Source organism: Theropithecus gelada, chromosome 10 (genome assembly GCF_003255815.1).
Source record: "Theropithecus gelada isolate Dixy chromosome 10, Tgel_1.0, whole genome shotgun sequence".
Classification (NCBI taxonomy): Eukaryota; Metazoa; Chordata; class Mammalia; order Primates; family Cercopithecidae; genus Theropithecus; species Theropithecus gelada.
Window position 1 is genome coordinate 52,455,397 of NC_037678.1, and position 15,045 is coordinate 52,470,441.

General features: G+C 47.0%; 1 protein-coding gene across 14 annotated transcripts in view; it reads left to right on the plus strand.

Moving 5' to 3' along the window:
• UBE2V1 (ubiquitin conjugating enzyme E2 V1) overlaps window positions 1-15,045 on the plus strand; it is a 37,603-nt gene continuing 22,558 nt past the window's right edge. For 4 of the 14 annotated variants that reach the window (XM_025398629.1, XM_025398630.1, XM_025398636.1 and 1 more), the window contains exon 1: window positions 2,759-2,846. Coding sequence is in view for 5 of the 14 variants with exons in the window: in XM_025398635.1 (XP_025254420.1) it covers window positions 431-469 (39 nt within the window). In the remaining 9 variants the exon portion in view is untranslated. Of the gene's footprint in view, window positions 470-2,758; window positions 2,851-4,366; window positions 4,641-7,198; window positions 7,352-15,045 lie in introns of those variants that run through there. The other 10 variants (XM_025398624.1, XM_025398633.1, XM_025398625.1 and 7 more) reach the window with 7 other exon arrangements.

Below are 15,045 nucleotides of genomic sequence, written 5' to 3' on the forward strand. Positions count from 1 at the left end.
GTCTCGCTTAACCTCTTCCTGCGATGAGCTCTGCACGGTAATTATTATTGTCAATTTTACTTGCAAGAAGTTTCCTACAAGAGCCAAGGAATCCATGCGAGTAGACATTTACGGGCATCATGGATAAAAGGCTTGTGTTTTAATCCTCATCCTCCACCTGTTAGCTCTGAGTCTGTTTTCTCATCTCTAAAACGGGGATAGTCACAGGAGTTGCTGCATCGAGTTGTGAGGATTAAAAACTGGATGTAACGGCTTGGTAAATATCAGCGCTTCTAGTGTCCCTTCCTCCTCCCTGTGCCAAGGGGTTTTAGGAAAGCATTTTATCTCCACAGCAATCCTATGAGGTTGACACTGCTATCCTCATAGAAGGGGAAACTGATACCAGGAGAGGTTCAAGCGTCTTACCTGAAGTCACAAAGCACACTGAGTGATGAAGGAAGACTTGAACCTAGAAAATTTAACTGCAAAAGTGAGTCCACCTTAGAAACCCAAATGCTTCCACCTGCTACTGATGCTTTACAGTGACCCCAAGTCCAGGGCAAGTATTTTCTGTGCTCCCCAAAGCAAACTTGTATCACATGATACACGAAAAGTCAAGTTGCTTCACCTGTAGCCAGTGCTGGCACTTTGAGAGCTAATTACAGCTGAATTTGACGTGGTTGAAGGAATCGAGGAAGACTTCCCTGAGGGGGTGGTGCTGGATCTGAGAACTGAAGAGTGGAGACAGCACAAGCAAAGCCCCTGAAGTGGGAGAGGCCTTGCGTTCCAGGGGGCTTGCAAAGGGCCAGTGTCGCTGCAGAGGTACAGAAAGTCTCAGAGGCGCAGGCTGTGCCAAGGCTATGATGAGGCAAGTGAGGGACCTAGGGTGCAGAATTTTTTTTTTTTTTTTTTTTTTTTTTTTTGAGACAGAGTCTCTCTCTGTTGCCCAGGATGGAATGCAATGGCGCGATCTCGGCTCACTGCAACCTCTGCCTCCCGGGTTCAAGCGATTCTCCTGCCTCAGCCTCCCGAGTAGCTGGGATTACAGGCGCCTGCCACCACGCCCAGCTAATTTGTATTTTTAGTAGAGACAAGGTTTCATCATGTTGACCAGGCTGGTCTGGATCTCCTGACCTCAGGTGATCCGCCCACCTCTGCCTCCAAAAGTGCTGGGATTACAGGCATGAGCCACTACGCCCTGCCCTAGGGTGCAGATTTTAAGGAGTCACTCACCTGCAGGGCTGTACAAGTGCAGAGTCAGGACCTGAGTGAAAGCCCCGTTAAATCTGATGGCCCCATCCTCGTCCCAGCCCTGGATGCAAAGCCTTGTGCACAGGGTGTCCAGGCATCCTGGTTTGCCCTGGAGAGCCCTGGTTTCCACTTGCCCTGGTGAGATTATAATAGGTCCTCTTTTAATCTGATGAGTGTCCTCATTAGGTGATAATCTATGGTCACTCAACTTGTAGAGTTTGTATTTTATCCAGAGGGAATGGGGAGCCACTGAAGGCTTTAGCTGGAGGGCGTTTTGAGCAGATGTTGGTCCATATGGAGAATGGACCATGGGGGAGAGAATGTAAGCTGCCGGGGTCTTCCAAGTAGGAGATAAAGACAGCTTGTCCTGAGTGGAGAAGTGAATGGAGCAGGAGAGATGCAGAGTAGGCATTGTTGTCAGACAAAGGTGATGAATTGGATGTGCTGGGTGAGGGCTTCCAGCTTCCTTGTCCCTCTTTGTTTAGAGTCCTAGTCCTTCTGCCAGTATTTTGCTCTGTGACCTTAAGCCAGTCCCTTCACCTGTCTCAGCTTCAGGGTCTACATCCATATAAGGGCTTCTCAGACAATTTATAATATAGGAGGAGTAACTTCTTGGGTTTATTTGCAAAAATATTTCCTGAGGGCCTTTGCACAAGCTGTTCCCTCTACCTCCTCATTGGTAGGGTCTCTGTTGAAATACGACCACGTTAGGAGGCCTTTCCTGACCATCCTCCGCTGCCCTTTTCTTGGTTTATCTCTAGCCTATCAGAATTGTAGTTTCCTGTTTATTTACTTGCTATCTATGACTAGAATGTGAGCCCCTGAAAGCAAGGATTTGCTTCTTCAGAGATGTCTATCCATCCCCAGCTCCTAGCACAGTGTCTGGTACATAGTAGGTGCTTAATGTTTGTTTGGTTGAATGAATGAATGAACGAACGAATGAATGAATGAATGAATTGGGCAGATGGTTAGCAAATGTTTTCCCTGCCACCTTATTGCCCCCAAATCATTTAGCTGCACCCACTTCAAGCCTTCTCTGGCCAGGGAGCATCAATCCTAGAAGCCAGATCATCTGACCTGGAGGGCGACGATTCAAATTCAAATTTGAACCTGGAGGTTAAAATTCTGTCTGTCTCTGCCACTTAACAGCTGAGTTTAGATAAATCGTTTAATCTCTCTCGGCTGCATTTTTCACATTAATTCTGACCTTGTGGAGATGTGGTGAGGATCTAGATAGGAACTAGACAGGAAAAAGCCCCAAGTGAATTCGGCGCTTTTGTTTGAAGCTATCTTTTCTTTTTCTTTCACAATCGCGCCTTCCCAAGCCTAGTCACCCCTGCCCTTCTCACTAAGCACGTCACAACCTCCCTCGCACCCGATGTGGGGGGACTTGCAGGTTGCTGAGCCCTCGAGCACGCAGATATTTCCTTTCTCTAAAAGGGAAGGAAAAGAGCCTCCCCGGCCTCGGGTCGCGCAGGTCTCCGGAGCGGGCGTCAGCGGCGGCGTCTGTGCGTGCGCGCGCGCCTGCGCATCAGGGCCAGGGGACGGGTGGGGGGTGAAGAAGGGGCCGGCCTTCAAGCAACAGCGACGCAAGATGGCAGCCACCACGGGCTCGGGTGAGCGGGGGCGCCGGGCCCGGCCGGCCGAAGGGGCATGGGCTTGGGCCGGGGGCTGGGGACTCTCAAAGGCTCCTGCAGGGGGGCCAGGGTCCCCGCGCCGCCTCTGTCCGGTGGGCTCCGCTGCAGCCACCGGCAGGCGGTGGCCGGAAGCACGGGCGGGGGGCTGAGGGGCCTGTGGGCGGCGCGGCGAGGCCTTAAGGCTCCCCCGGGAGGCGTGAGGGCCCCGCTGCGCTACCTGGGGGAGCCGGAGTGGGCGAGGAGCGAGCTCCAAGGCACTCCTGAGGAGACCGGGACTGGCGACTCTTAAGGGGCGACCAAGGGGTTCCTTAGAGGAGGAGGCGCCCCACAGCGGATGGAAGTCCCATACTGGGTGCCAGGGGTGCGGCTGAGGGGGGGCCTTGGGATGTCTGGAGGGGACATCAGAGGAGCCCCTCAAGCTGGATGGGAGGAAGAAACGGGATCCTGAGGGGGTGACTCGAGAGGATCCCCTATTGGTTGAGGGGACGGCTCCGGCGTTAGTTTTAGAGATGGGGTTAGCCGAGGAAATAGCTGTGTTGACTAGAAAGGAGGAGCCTTGGAGCGGCTGCTTTTGGGGAGAATTAAGGGAATCTCCGCATGATAAGTGAGAGCGGAGGGGAAAGGATTCAAATGCCACAGGGACTTGATTGCAGTGATAGTGAAATGACCCCATCATTACCAGTCTCCTATTTGAGGATACAGATGGATTGCTCCAATTTCGCTTTCAGGGGATAGGTCCGAGTGGGGCAATTGGTGGAAGCCTCTGATATTGAATGAGGAAGAACAGGTGAATTGGGAATCCCGAGGATGTCTCTTTGGGAGTGGGGATTCAACTGAGGGAAGCCCCTGAAATGAGTTAGTGGAAAAGGTCGGGTTCCAGAGATGTTTCTTGTAAACGAGAAAAGTCTCCTCTTTTTGAATTGAGTGAGGGAAGCATATCCTAGAAGTGTCTCTTCTGTGGAGACGCTCACTCTCATCCACTCCTTTGATAATTGGGACAGATATGTGGGTTCAGCTCAGAAGTTCCCCACTGGCTGATGGGAGTAGGGAGGTGAATAGATGAAATGGAAACTCTTGGGTGAGGCTGCACCCTCGGGTGCCTGGCAGTGAAGTTGGCCAAGGAGGTGCTCTCAGATGGGGTGAAGATGGGTTACCTCTGATGGAGGAAGCAAACAGGACCACAGTGTTCCCCACTGTGGGGCTGCAGGGACACGAACCTGAGTACAGCAGGGGTATTTAAGGCCACAGCAGGGGCAGTGTTGGGAAGGAATTGGTGATCCATGAGAAATAGGGTGAGGGAAATTCTTTACAGTGTTGCTCCTCTGCGGTCTCAAGGAGCCATACTTGTCTGATGGTTGGGGTGAGAATAAAAGAAATTGAATATGGGGGATCTGACTGAAGTGACCCACCAGAAGCTGCTGCCTTTTGCATTTAAAACAGTGGGGTCTTCTTGCAGCATAGTGGAGACCATGAATCCTTTTACTCGATTTTGGTTTCAGCTGGAACAGTGCTGAGTCAATTCATTTACCAAGACGCTGCCCCAGGCACTCCCAGAAGAGAGATTCTGAGTCAGGCCAGACTGCTGGGGGAAACTTCTCACCAGAATAACACTCGTACCAGGTCGTAATGAAGCAAGGGGCCCAGTGTGCTGGCGGTAGCCAGCAATAAGGTGCTGTTGCAGCTCAGCGCTGCTTGCAGTCACTCGGTTGGCTACCTACAATCTGAGTTAACAGCTGCCCGATTCTAACTTCTGGAGACCCTGACAGTTAAAAAGTGAGTGCTTCGTAAATGGCTATGGCGATCAGATAAAATGTCAGCTGCTCTCTAGTGGAATACAAGAGCATTTGGCATGGTTTAGATAACATAGAACAGGCTTTGAGGTGCCCTAAAATGGACTTCCCAAAATTCTTTTTGTCTGTTTATTCAACAGATATTTACTGAGGGCCTATTATGTCCCATTGTAGATAGCAAACAAAACGGACATAGTCTGTGTCCTTTGGGAGCTTCCATTCGAGTCAAGGAGAGAAGGCTGTTAAGGGGTAAATAAGACAATTTCAGATAGCAGTAAGTGCTATGGAGGAAATTGTGTGATATGATAAAGAGTGTCTGGAGAGGTGGTCAGGGAAGGCTTCTCTGAGAAAGTGACATTTCAACTGAGGGGAATAATGGAAAGCGCCAACCCTACAGTGTCACAGGTAGGAGAGAGGGTGGACTGTGAGTGCAAAGGCCTTGTGGTGGGACTGAGCTTGGCATGTTGAAAGAACAGGATAAAAGGCCTTAGTGTGCAAGCAAGGCTTGTTAAAGAGATGAGTTGGAGAGACATGGCTTTGGATTTGACTTGGTGTGAGGGGAAGCCATCAAACAAGTATCTGGTATGAAGTAGGCAGTCAGTAAATATTTGTTGAATGAATAAATAAGAGTCTTAAAACGAGGAGTATGGCAAGATCTGACCTTCGTCCCTAGGCAGTGAAAAGAGTGCAGGGTGCTAAGAGTCCCTAGGCAGTGAAAAGAGTGCAGGGTGCTAAGCAGACCTTACTTGGGTTAAACTAAAATGAGTGTACAGGCCTCCCTGCTTTCTAACCCTGAGAATTCTTCCAGGTGTGGTCAGGGCCCTGAGGCCTTCCTTAGTCAAGTTTAGAGTGAGGCTCTTGATTAATCTGTGCTTCTGGTTGCCAGGAAACAGCTGTGAAGCCTTTGAGTTCCTGTAAGGGCTGAACTTAGTTTTTTATGGTCACTGCTTTCAGCATTTGGCTACACCGCCTTCCCACTTCCTTTGGTTCTGCAATGTGTGATATCTACATATGTTTTAGAGGGTGGAACTGTGAAAAGCCCACCACAGATCCTCAGAATCCCCATGTTATGACAGGTGACTTCCTCCTGCCTTGGCCAGGATTGCAGCACATCAAATAGTGGCCCTTGGTTGCCAGGCCCTTCCTCTCACTTAGCAGCCCACGGGCTTCCCTGACATTTAATCAGAAAGTAAGTGCCAGAGTGTTAAGCCCTGGTGGGGCATGATTTTAAATTTGCATACATCGGAGTGGCCTCATATGCACATTCAACTTATAAAAACTTAACCATAAGGCTGGGCGCTGTGGCTCACGCCTGTAAATCCCAGCACTTTGGGAGGCCGAGGCGGGTGGATCACAAGGTCAGGAGATCGAGACCATCCTGGCTAACACGGTGAAACCCCGTCTCTACTAAAAATACAAAAAATTAGCCGGGCGTGGTGGCTGGTGCCTATGGTCCCAGCTACTCAGGAGGCTGAGGCAGGAGAATGGCGTGAACCTGGGAGGCAGAGCTTGCAGTGAGCCGAGATCGCGCCACTGCACTACAGCCTGGGCGACAGAGCGAGACTCCGTCTCAAAAACAAACAAAAAACAAAACAAAAAAAAACCTTAACCATGTGGGCAGCAGAGATTAGTCTTCCCTTCCATTCGAGGGTCTTCCTCAGAGAGAGCTGGAAATGGATGAAAACTCACAGTCCCTTAGTTTTTCTCAGTTCCCTTGTGTCTCACTGTGTGAACATCTTATGCCAATTGTAATTAAGTGCCTTTTTTACAACATGGGCCCTACATTTAAAGAACAGCCTCATATTGTGCTCAGCCAAAGAAATAGTAGCCTGCCCCAGTGATAGAGGGGAAACTGACTTTGTTGGGCTAGTGCAAGCTTTTGTGTTTCTCTCTGTGTGTGTGTGTGTGGCGGAGTTTCGCCCTGTCACCTGGCTGGAATGCAGTGGTGCAATCTCGGCTCACTGCAACCTCCGCTTCCCAGGTTAAAGCAATTCTCCTGCCTCAGCCTCCTGAGTAGCTGGGATCACAGGCACACGCCACCACACCCGGCTAATTTTTGTATTTTTAGTAGAGTTGGGGTTTCTCCATGTTGGTCAGGCTGGTCTCGAACTCCTGACCTCATGATCTGCCCTCCTCAGCCTCCCAAAGTGCTGGGATTACAGGCATAAGCCACCGCGCCGGGCCGCCAGCTATTATTTTCTTAAGGGATTACCAAGGTTAATTTTGATGATCATGATTTTCCCCCTTCACATTAACTTAAAACCACTCTATTTCCCCCACCACATTCTCTTTTCTCTTCATATCTCTGTCCCTCCCACCTCCCCCCAAATTGTAGCTCTGTAGAAATTTGATAAAAGTAGAATACAAAATATGAAGTCAGGAATCCTCTGCTTAATTTTGAAGGGGCACAATGAAGTTCAGAGTAGCACATTTTGCAAAGTAAATATTTGAATATTATTACTGTTATATTGTTGATAGTGCTTTAGAGTGTCCCATGGACTTTGACTCACCTGTGATGTTGTCTCATCTAACTCTCCACAGCCTGGTCACCAGCCAGGGGCAGTATCCATCCACATTACTGAGGGAGGAGCCAAAGCCAAGGGAGACTGGTGATGCTCTGACTAGAGCCCAGGCATTTTTATCTCCCGTTACCTCCCCAGCCTACTCCAGTACCTTAGGAAGGAAAAGGAAAAGGCATGGATTTAGGGATATGTTCTTCCTAGGTCTTGGAATGTTTAATCTTGGAGAGAGAAAGGGCTTTAGTAAGAAATGTCTGCTGCTACCCATTTCAGGAACTCTTTTTGTAGCATCTCTGGCCACTGTTTGTCCTCTTCTGGGTTATGTGCTGTCCAAGGAGAGTGAGGTCCTTTTTTAAGGAAGTTCTTGCTTATATTTTATACTGAATAACTCACAACTCTTGGGCTTGGAGCCCCATCATGGCATGTACAAAGTAGTTCCTCATCCTTATTTACATGCAAGCCATCAAACTTCTTTTTAAGTTGCACTCCTAGGGTTAACTAACTGCTAGACACTGTATTAACTACATTATCTCACTTGTCACAGCAGACCACTGTGAAGGGCTGTATCGATTGTGAAGGTGAGGAAACAGGCCAGGAGAGGAGTGACTAGCCTGAGGTGCAGAGCCTGGGTGCTCTGGGACGGTGTTGCTTCAGGACACGTGCTCTTGGCCAGGATGATCGTTCTTCCAGCCCCCATTTCCTATTCTCTGAGGTAGGCCTGCAAGCATCTTCAGCCATTGGCATGTCTGTTGTTGTTTCTGCCTTGGCTGTTTAGCCTATTCGTGGGTAGATAGCAATGGCCTCTCAAGTAGTAGTCTTTCCTCATCTTCACATCCACCCTGTCACAAGTCCAGTAGGTGTAACCCCAAACTAAATGCTAAATCCTCCTTTCTGTCTCCACTCTTGTCATCCTAGTCTAACCAGAACCATCTTTCTCTTGCCTGGAAGATGGAAAAAGCCTCTTGCTTTCAGTCTTGGCCTTTCCACTTTCTATACAGGAGACAGAATGATCTTTCACAGACATAAAACAGAAACTGCCACTCCCCTTCAGAAAGCCCTTCCCACTGCTCTTATTACTGAATAACCCATCCCTTTTCCACGGCCCACAAGGCCCTGCCGCCGTGACTTCATGTGGTATCATATACACCTCTGATCTTGCTCTGTCCCCAGATCTTCATGGACCTGACTGCTGTTCTTCAGGTCACAGCTACCCAGAGAGGCCATCCCTGAGCACTCCATTCAATATAGTTTTTCAGTCATTGTCACAGCTTCTTGTTTTGCTCTGTTTCTCTAAAGCACTTAACCTTACCTGAAGTGTTGTTTTGTTGCATATTTTCTATGCCTTTTCACCAGGGCAAGATTCTGTCCCATCTGCTGTGTCCCTAGCACGAGCACAGTTCTGGACCAAATAGTAAGTACTCAGTAAATATTTGTGAATGTTGCAGTGAGTTAATTCAGGATCTCTTTGATGTAGCCAAATGGATACATTTGGCAATTTGCGGAGAAACAGTGTATCTGATAGGGCGGAAGCAAAAGTGGCTATTCAGCCTTTCAAAAAACTAAACCTCTTATTCTTGTTTGGTGGTATTTATAGAGGTACTTGATCATAGAATTAACCGTCCTCCTCCCCTTCTCCAGTTGTCCTGACTCATTTCCCACATCTTGTTTCCCCCCTTGTCAAAGAAAATGATGCTTGGCCTTGGTCACTGACCCTAGCAGCAGAAGAGCATAAGGTCTTGTATTCTGTCACCAGCTGTTGTCACATCGTTGGACTGTAAAGAATGACACATTGCTACTAATTCTTCCCCTAGAATTCCCCTAGAGCAATGCATCCCAAACTGGTATACCTCAGAGTCACCTGGAGGGCTTGTCAAATTCTTAGGCCCACCTTTGGAGTTTCAGATTCAGGAATTCTGGTCTGGGGGCCTGAGAATGTACATTTCTAGCAAGTTCGCAGATGAGGTCCAGGCTGCAGGTCTGAGGACTAACTTGGAGAACCATTGCTCTAGAGAAGGAGAAAAAAAGATCTCCTGGGCAGGCTAACTAGACAGCCAGACTACACTTGGCCGGTTGCTCAGAAATAAAAGTTACTTGATTTTGGCTTTATGTCCAGTTTTCAAGGACGTTGAATCCCAGTGCATCACCTTCCATACCTCCTCATTTTCTGAAGTGGGAGCAGCATCAGATTCCTAGCTCAGTTCACTGTCTTCCCTGAATGGGCAACCAAACCATTTTTATCTAGCAGCTTTCTTTTCAGGAGAAACCTCTGAGGTTCTACTTTTTTTTTTTTTTTTTTTTTTTTTTTTTGAGACAGAGTTTTGCTCTTCTTGCCCAGGCTGGAGCGCAATGGTGCAATCTTGGCTCACTGCAACCTCTGCCTCCTAGGTTCAAGCGATTCTCCTGCCTCAGCCTCCCCAGTGGCTGGGATTACAGACATGTGCCCCCATACCTGGCTAATTTTGTATTTTTAGTAGAGACAGGGTTTCTCCATGTTGGTCAGGCTATTCTCGAACTCCTGACCTCAGGTGATCCACCCACCTCGGCCTCCCAAAGTGTTGGGGTTACAGGTGTGAGCCACCACGCCCAGCCAGTTCTACCATTTTAATTCAAGACCTAGGCCAGGGTTTTCCAAGATTGACATGCTGGGATAGTTGCTCCTTGGTGGCCATGATTTTCCCAAAAGATGTTTTAAAGGACTTCAGAATCCTTTTTGTGCCACAAATATTTTAATATGTTGCTGTGTTTCAGATTACTACATTAAATGTTTTACTGTGACATGGTATAAAGCTCTATCAACTATTCATGCTTTTTAAACCTGGTTGCCATATTTTCTTTGCAATATCCTGCAACTGCTGACTTTTAAGTTTATATTTTGCTAAGAGAATAACCAGCTGACTTTTGATACTGACACAGATCCAGGAAAAAGCCTTCTGGAAAGAATACTTCTGAAATAATAGGAACAAATATTTTCTTCAAAAAGTCTTGAATTACTATGATATTTTAGCACCTTGGTGAAGTTTTCTTAACATTTTCATAGTTCACTTTTTAATAGTCACAGTCTATTTGATTATACTTATCATTAGCTATAGATTTTCCTAGTGTACCTCCTAGCTATCATAGAGCCTGTAGTTCTCTTGGTTTTGCAAGATTATAAGAGTTCTTTTTTTTTTTTTTTTGATGAGTCCCTGTTGCCCAGGCTGGAGTACAATGGCATGATCTCAGCTCACTGAAACCTCCACCTCCCGGGTTCAAGTGATTCTCATGCCTCAGTCTCCTGAGTAGCTGGGATTACAGGCATGTGCCACCACAACTGGCTAATTTTTGTATTTTTAATAGAGCTGGGGTTTCACCATGTTGGCCAGATTGGTCTCAAACTCCTGACCTCAGGTGATCCTCCTGCCTCGGCCTCCCAAAGTGCCGAGATTACAGGTGTGAGCCACCGCACCTGGCCTGTAAGAGTCCATTTTTATGTCTTCCATATCGTCACTTGATGCTATTTCTCCAGCTGCCTTTTTGGTGTCAGATTCACAGAGAAATATTGGGAATCTTAAAATTTATGTTGATTCAATTGATTAAAGTGCTAGAGGACCAAAACATGTGTTAGAGTATTCTGGGGTTTTCTCATCTGTTATGCTTCTGTTGTTTGGCATATGTGGGTTTAATTTTGTAATATATTCACTAAAATGTTTTGTTTAATGTACCATGATTTTTAATTTAAACTCTCTATTTAGAATAGGATAAGCTTTTCAGTTGTCACTGATACATCCTGAAGTCTGCAGGATCTCTGAATTCCAACAATATTTGGACTTATGTCCCCGGAGTAGACCATGAAGTTCTGTAACTACGGTATGGTTAGGCCATTTGGAATTAAATGCTCTTTTGTTTTGTAGAAAATATTGATGTATTTGTATGCAGTTTTTAAAAGGTTTTAAATATTAGTAACTTGCTTTCATACATATTTTATGAAACAAAGTTCATTTTATAGTGAAGAATTCTTTCACTTGTGTGGTTTGGGTGAGACACCAGTTTTCCCTCATTTAAAAAAAATTGTAAGTTTCCCTGAAATTCTCATTCATTAAAAATAAAACTAGGTGGGGCACAGTGGATCATGCCTGTAATCCCAGCACTTTGGGAGGCTGAGGCAGGTGGATCATTTGAGGTCAGGAGTTTGAGACCAGCCTGGCTAACATGGTGAAACCCCGTCTCTACTAAACATAATGAGAATTAGCTGGGCATGGTGGTGCGTGTCTATAATCCCAGCTACTTGGGAGATTGAGGCAGGAGAATCGCTTGAACTAGGAAGGTGGAGGTTGAAGTGAGCTGAGATCACGCCATTGCACTCCAACCTGGGTGATGGAGCAAGACTCCATCTGTAAAAATAAATAAAAATAAAAATAGTTACCAAATTCTACTTCTCTCAAAATAAAAAACCAATGTCAATTATATGGCAACATTGTCCAATAATTTGGACCGGTAGGTTAGAGTTTACAGTAGGAAATACTGCCATTTCTTTTTTTGTTTTTGATTTTGTTTTTGTTTTTGTTTTGAGACAGAGTCTCGCCCTGTTGCCAGGCTGGAGTGCAGTGGCGCGATCTCAGCTCACTGTAACCTCTGTCTCCCAGGTTCAAGCAATTCTCCTGCCTCAGCCTCTCGAGTAGCTGGGATTACAGGCGCCCACCACCACACCCTGCTAATTTTTGTATTTTTAGTAGAGACAGGGTTTCACCATGTTAGCCAGGATGATCTCCTGACCTTGTGATCCGCCTGTCTCAGCCTCCCAAAGTGCTGGGATTACAGGCGTGAGCCACCACGCCTGGCCTGATACTGCCATTTCTTCAACCAGAAAACATTTATTGATATCATTATATGCCAGACAGCATACCAGATTCTGGGGAGGCGGCATTGAATGAGTCACAGCTCTGACTTGAGAAACTTAGAGAGTGAGTCAGACAATAAAAAAGGAAGAAAATAAAATGTAAAGAAAAAGTACCTCACAGGCCTGTGTGGCAGTAAAGGTGTATGGGACTGGGGGCTCTGAGAGGACCTTTCCTGACCATCTGGTTTCTAATTAAGCTTTATAGCTTTTAAAATTATTATATTCAGGCCGGGCGTGATGGCTGATGCCTGTAATCCTAGCACCTTGGGAGGCCGAGGCTGGCGGATCACCTGAGGCCAGGAGTTCGAGACCAGTCTAGCCAACATGGTAAAACCCCGTCTCTACTGAAAATGCAAACGTTAGCTGGCTGTGGTGGTGGGTGCCTGTAATCCCAGCTACTTGGGAGGCTGAGGTGCAAGAAACACTTCAACCCAGGAGACTGAGGTTGCAGTGAGCCAAAATCACACCACTGTACTCCAATCTGGGTGACAGAGTGAGACTCTGCCTCTTAACATATAACTGTTCTTGGGTTTTAAAATTCATACTAAGCCCCTTTGATAATCCTTATCATGTTAGACTCCCAGATAATGATACTGTGAATGTTTCTCTCTTGTATTTTCAAGAATAAACCAGAATTAGAATTTTGTGACATTGAGCATTGTTCATTCTGAAATACTATTCCTAGCTAATACCTAGTCATTCATTAATTCTTTCAATAAGTATTTGGGTGCTTACTCTAGAGGGCAAAGCACCCTGAGACATTGGAGATTCAGCAGTGAACAAAACAGACGAAGTTGTACTCTCATGGAGCTTAAGTTCAGATGGGAGACAGACAAGAAACAACCAATAAAGTGGAAATGAATATATTTACAATGTCGAGTGGCAGTGAGTACTATGAAGAAAAATAAGGCAAGATAAGGGAATGGACAGTTAGACCCTTGGATGAGGACAAGGGAACCAGTCAGCCATTCCCAGCTCTGGCACAGAGAATTCCAGGGTGAGGGACTCACAAATGCAAAGGCAGGAAATGAGGATGCCTCTTCAGAAACTTAGGGAAGGACTGGTGTGGCTGGAGGAGGATGGGGGAGCCAGGCGGAGTGGCACAAAATGATGCTGGTAAAGCAGGTGGGGCTCTGTTGGCCAGGTGACAAGTTTGGCTGGATTGCAGGTACAACGGAAGGCCAAGAGTAGGCTTCCGGTAGGAGAGCTAGGGCACCTATTTTACCTTTAAGAGGATTGTCAGCCAAGCACGGTGGCTCAAGCCTGTAATCCTAGCACTTTGGGAGGCTGAGGCGGGCAGATCACCTGAGAGGTTGGAAGTTCAAGACCAGCCTGACCAACATGGAGAAACCCCGTCTCTCCTAAAAATACAAAATTAGTCAGGCGTGGTAGTGCATACCTGTAATCCCAGCTACTTGGGAGGCTGAGGCAGGAGAACTGCTTTGTACTCAGGAGGCTGAGGCAGGAGAGTCACTTGAACCCGGGAGGTGGAGGTTTTGATGAGCCAAGATCGTGCCATTGCACTCCAGCCTGGGCAACAAGAGTGAAATTCCGTCTCAATTCTTTTTTTTTTTTTTTTTTGAGACGGAGTCTCGCTCTGTCGCCCAGGCTGGAGTGCAGTGGCCGGATCTCAGCTCACTGCAAGCTCCGCCTCCCGGGTTCACGCCATTCTCCTGCCTCAGCCTCCAGAGTAGCTGGGACTACAGGCGCCCGCCACCTCGCCCGGCTAGTTTTTTGTATTTTTTAGTAGAGACGGGGTTTCACCGGGTTAGCCAGGATGGTCTCGATCTCCTGACCTTGTGATCCGCCCGTCTCGGCCTCCCAAAGTGCTGGGATTACAGGCTTGAGCCACCGCGCCCGGCCGAAATTCCGTCTCAAAAAAAAAAAAAAAAAAGAGGATCATCATGGAGAATAGACTGTCAGTATAGCCTGGTGGATGAAATAGCCAGTTAGGAGGCTGAGGTGGCATGGATGACAGTGGTCGCAGTGGAGGTGGTGAAAATAACCAGGTGTTGGATAGCTTTGGAAATGGGTTAGATACGGGATATAAGGGAAAGCCTTGTCGTCATGACTCCAAGATTTTTGGCCGGAGCAATATTTATGCCCTATATTGAGCTTAAGGAGTGGGTAGTTTTTGTCTTTTGAGGAACAGTGCATGGGAATTCTGTTTTGGAGGTGTTTTAAGTGTGAGAGGCCTATTAGGCATCTAAATGGAGATGTCTAAGAGGCAGTTAATTGAGAATATAAATTGGAGAGTTGTCAGCTTACTCGAAGCCTTGGTTGTAGGTAAAATTGCTTGGAAGAATGGAGCAGACAGAAGACCTCAAAGGTGAACTGTGCCCTGAGGCCTGGCAGCCAGAGTCTGGAGGTCAGGGAGGTGAGGCAGGGCAGCTAGTGAGAAGAGAAGCGGAGCTCAGAGAAGCAAGAAAAAAAGAGGGAGTGATCAGGTGCTGCCCAAAACTCCAGTTATAGGGTGGGAGCTGAGAACTGACTATGGGATTTGGCTGTAGGATTTAGAGGGTGTTCCTTGGTGCCCCTGAGTGACTAGGTGGAATAGCATGATTGGAATAGGTGCAGGTAAGGTGAAGAATCTAGACCAGGAGTCTAGACAGCTGTTTTTCGTTTTTTTGCTACTAAGGAACAAAGAAATTAGATGATAGCTGGAGGGGGATACAGGGTCAAGTGAGGGTTTTTGGTTTTTGTTTTGTCATGGATAATACAGTCTGCTGATGGAGATGATTTAGCAGCAAGCTTACTGTGTGCCAGGTATTATACAAAGTGCTTTCCAGACCTTACCTCATGTAGTCTCCCTTGCCACCTGTGGAGCAGGCATGCCGTGATCCCTGCTTTACCTTGCTCAGGCACAAAGCTAGATTGCTAGAAAGTTGTGGAGACAGAACTTGATCCTAGGTCTGTGCTCTTAATCCTCTGCTAAGAGATTATGGAATTTTCTCTAAAATATATTCTAATTCTTACTTGTGGGGTGTAATATA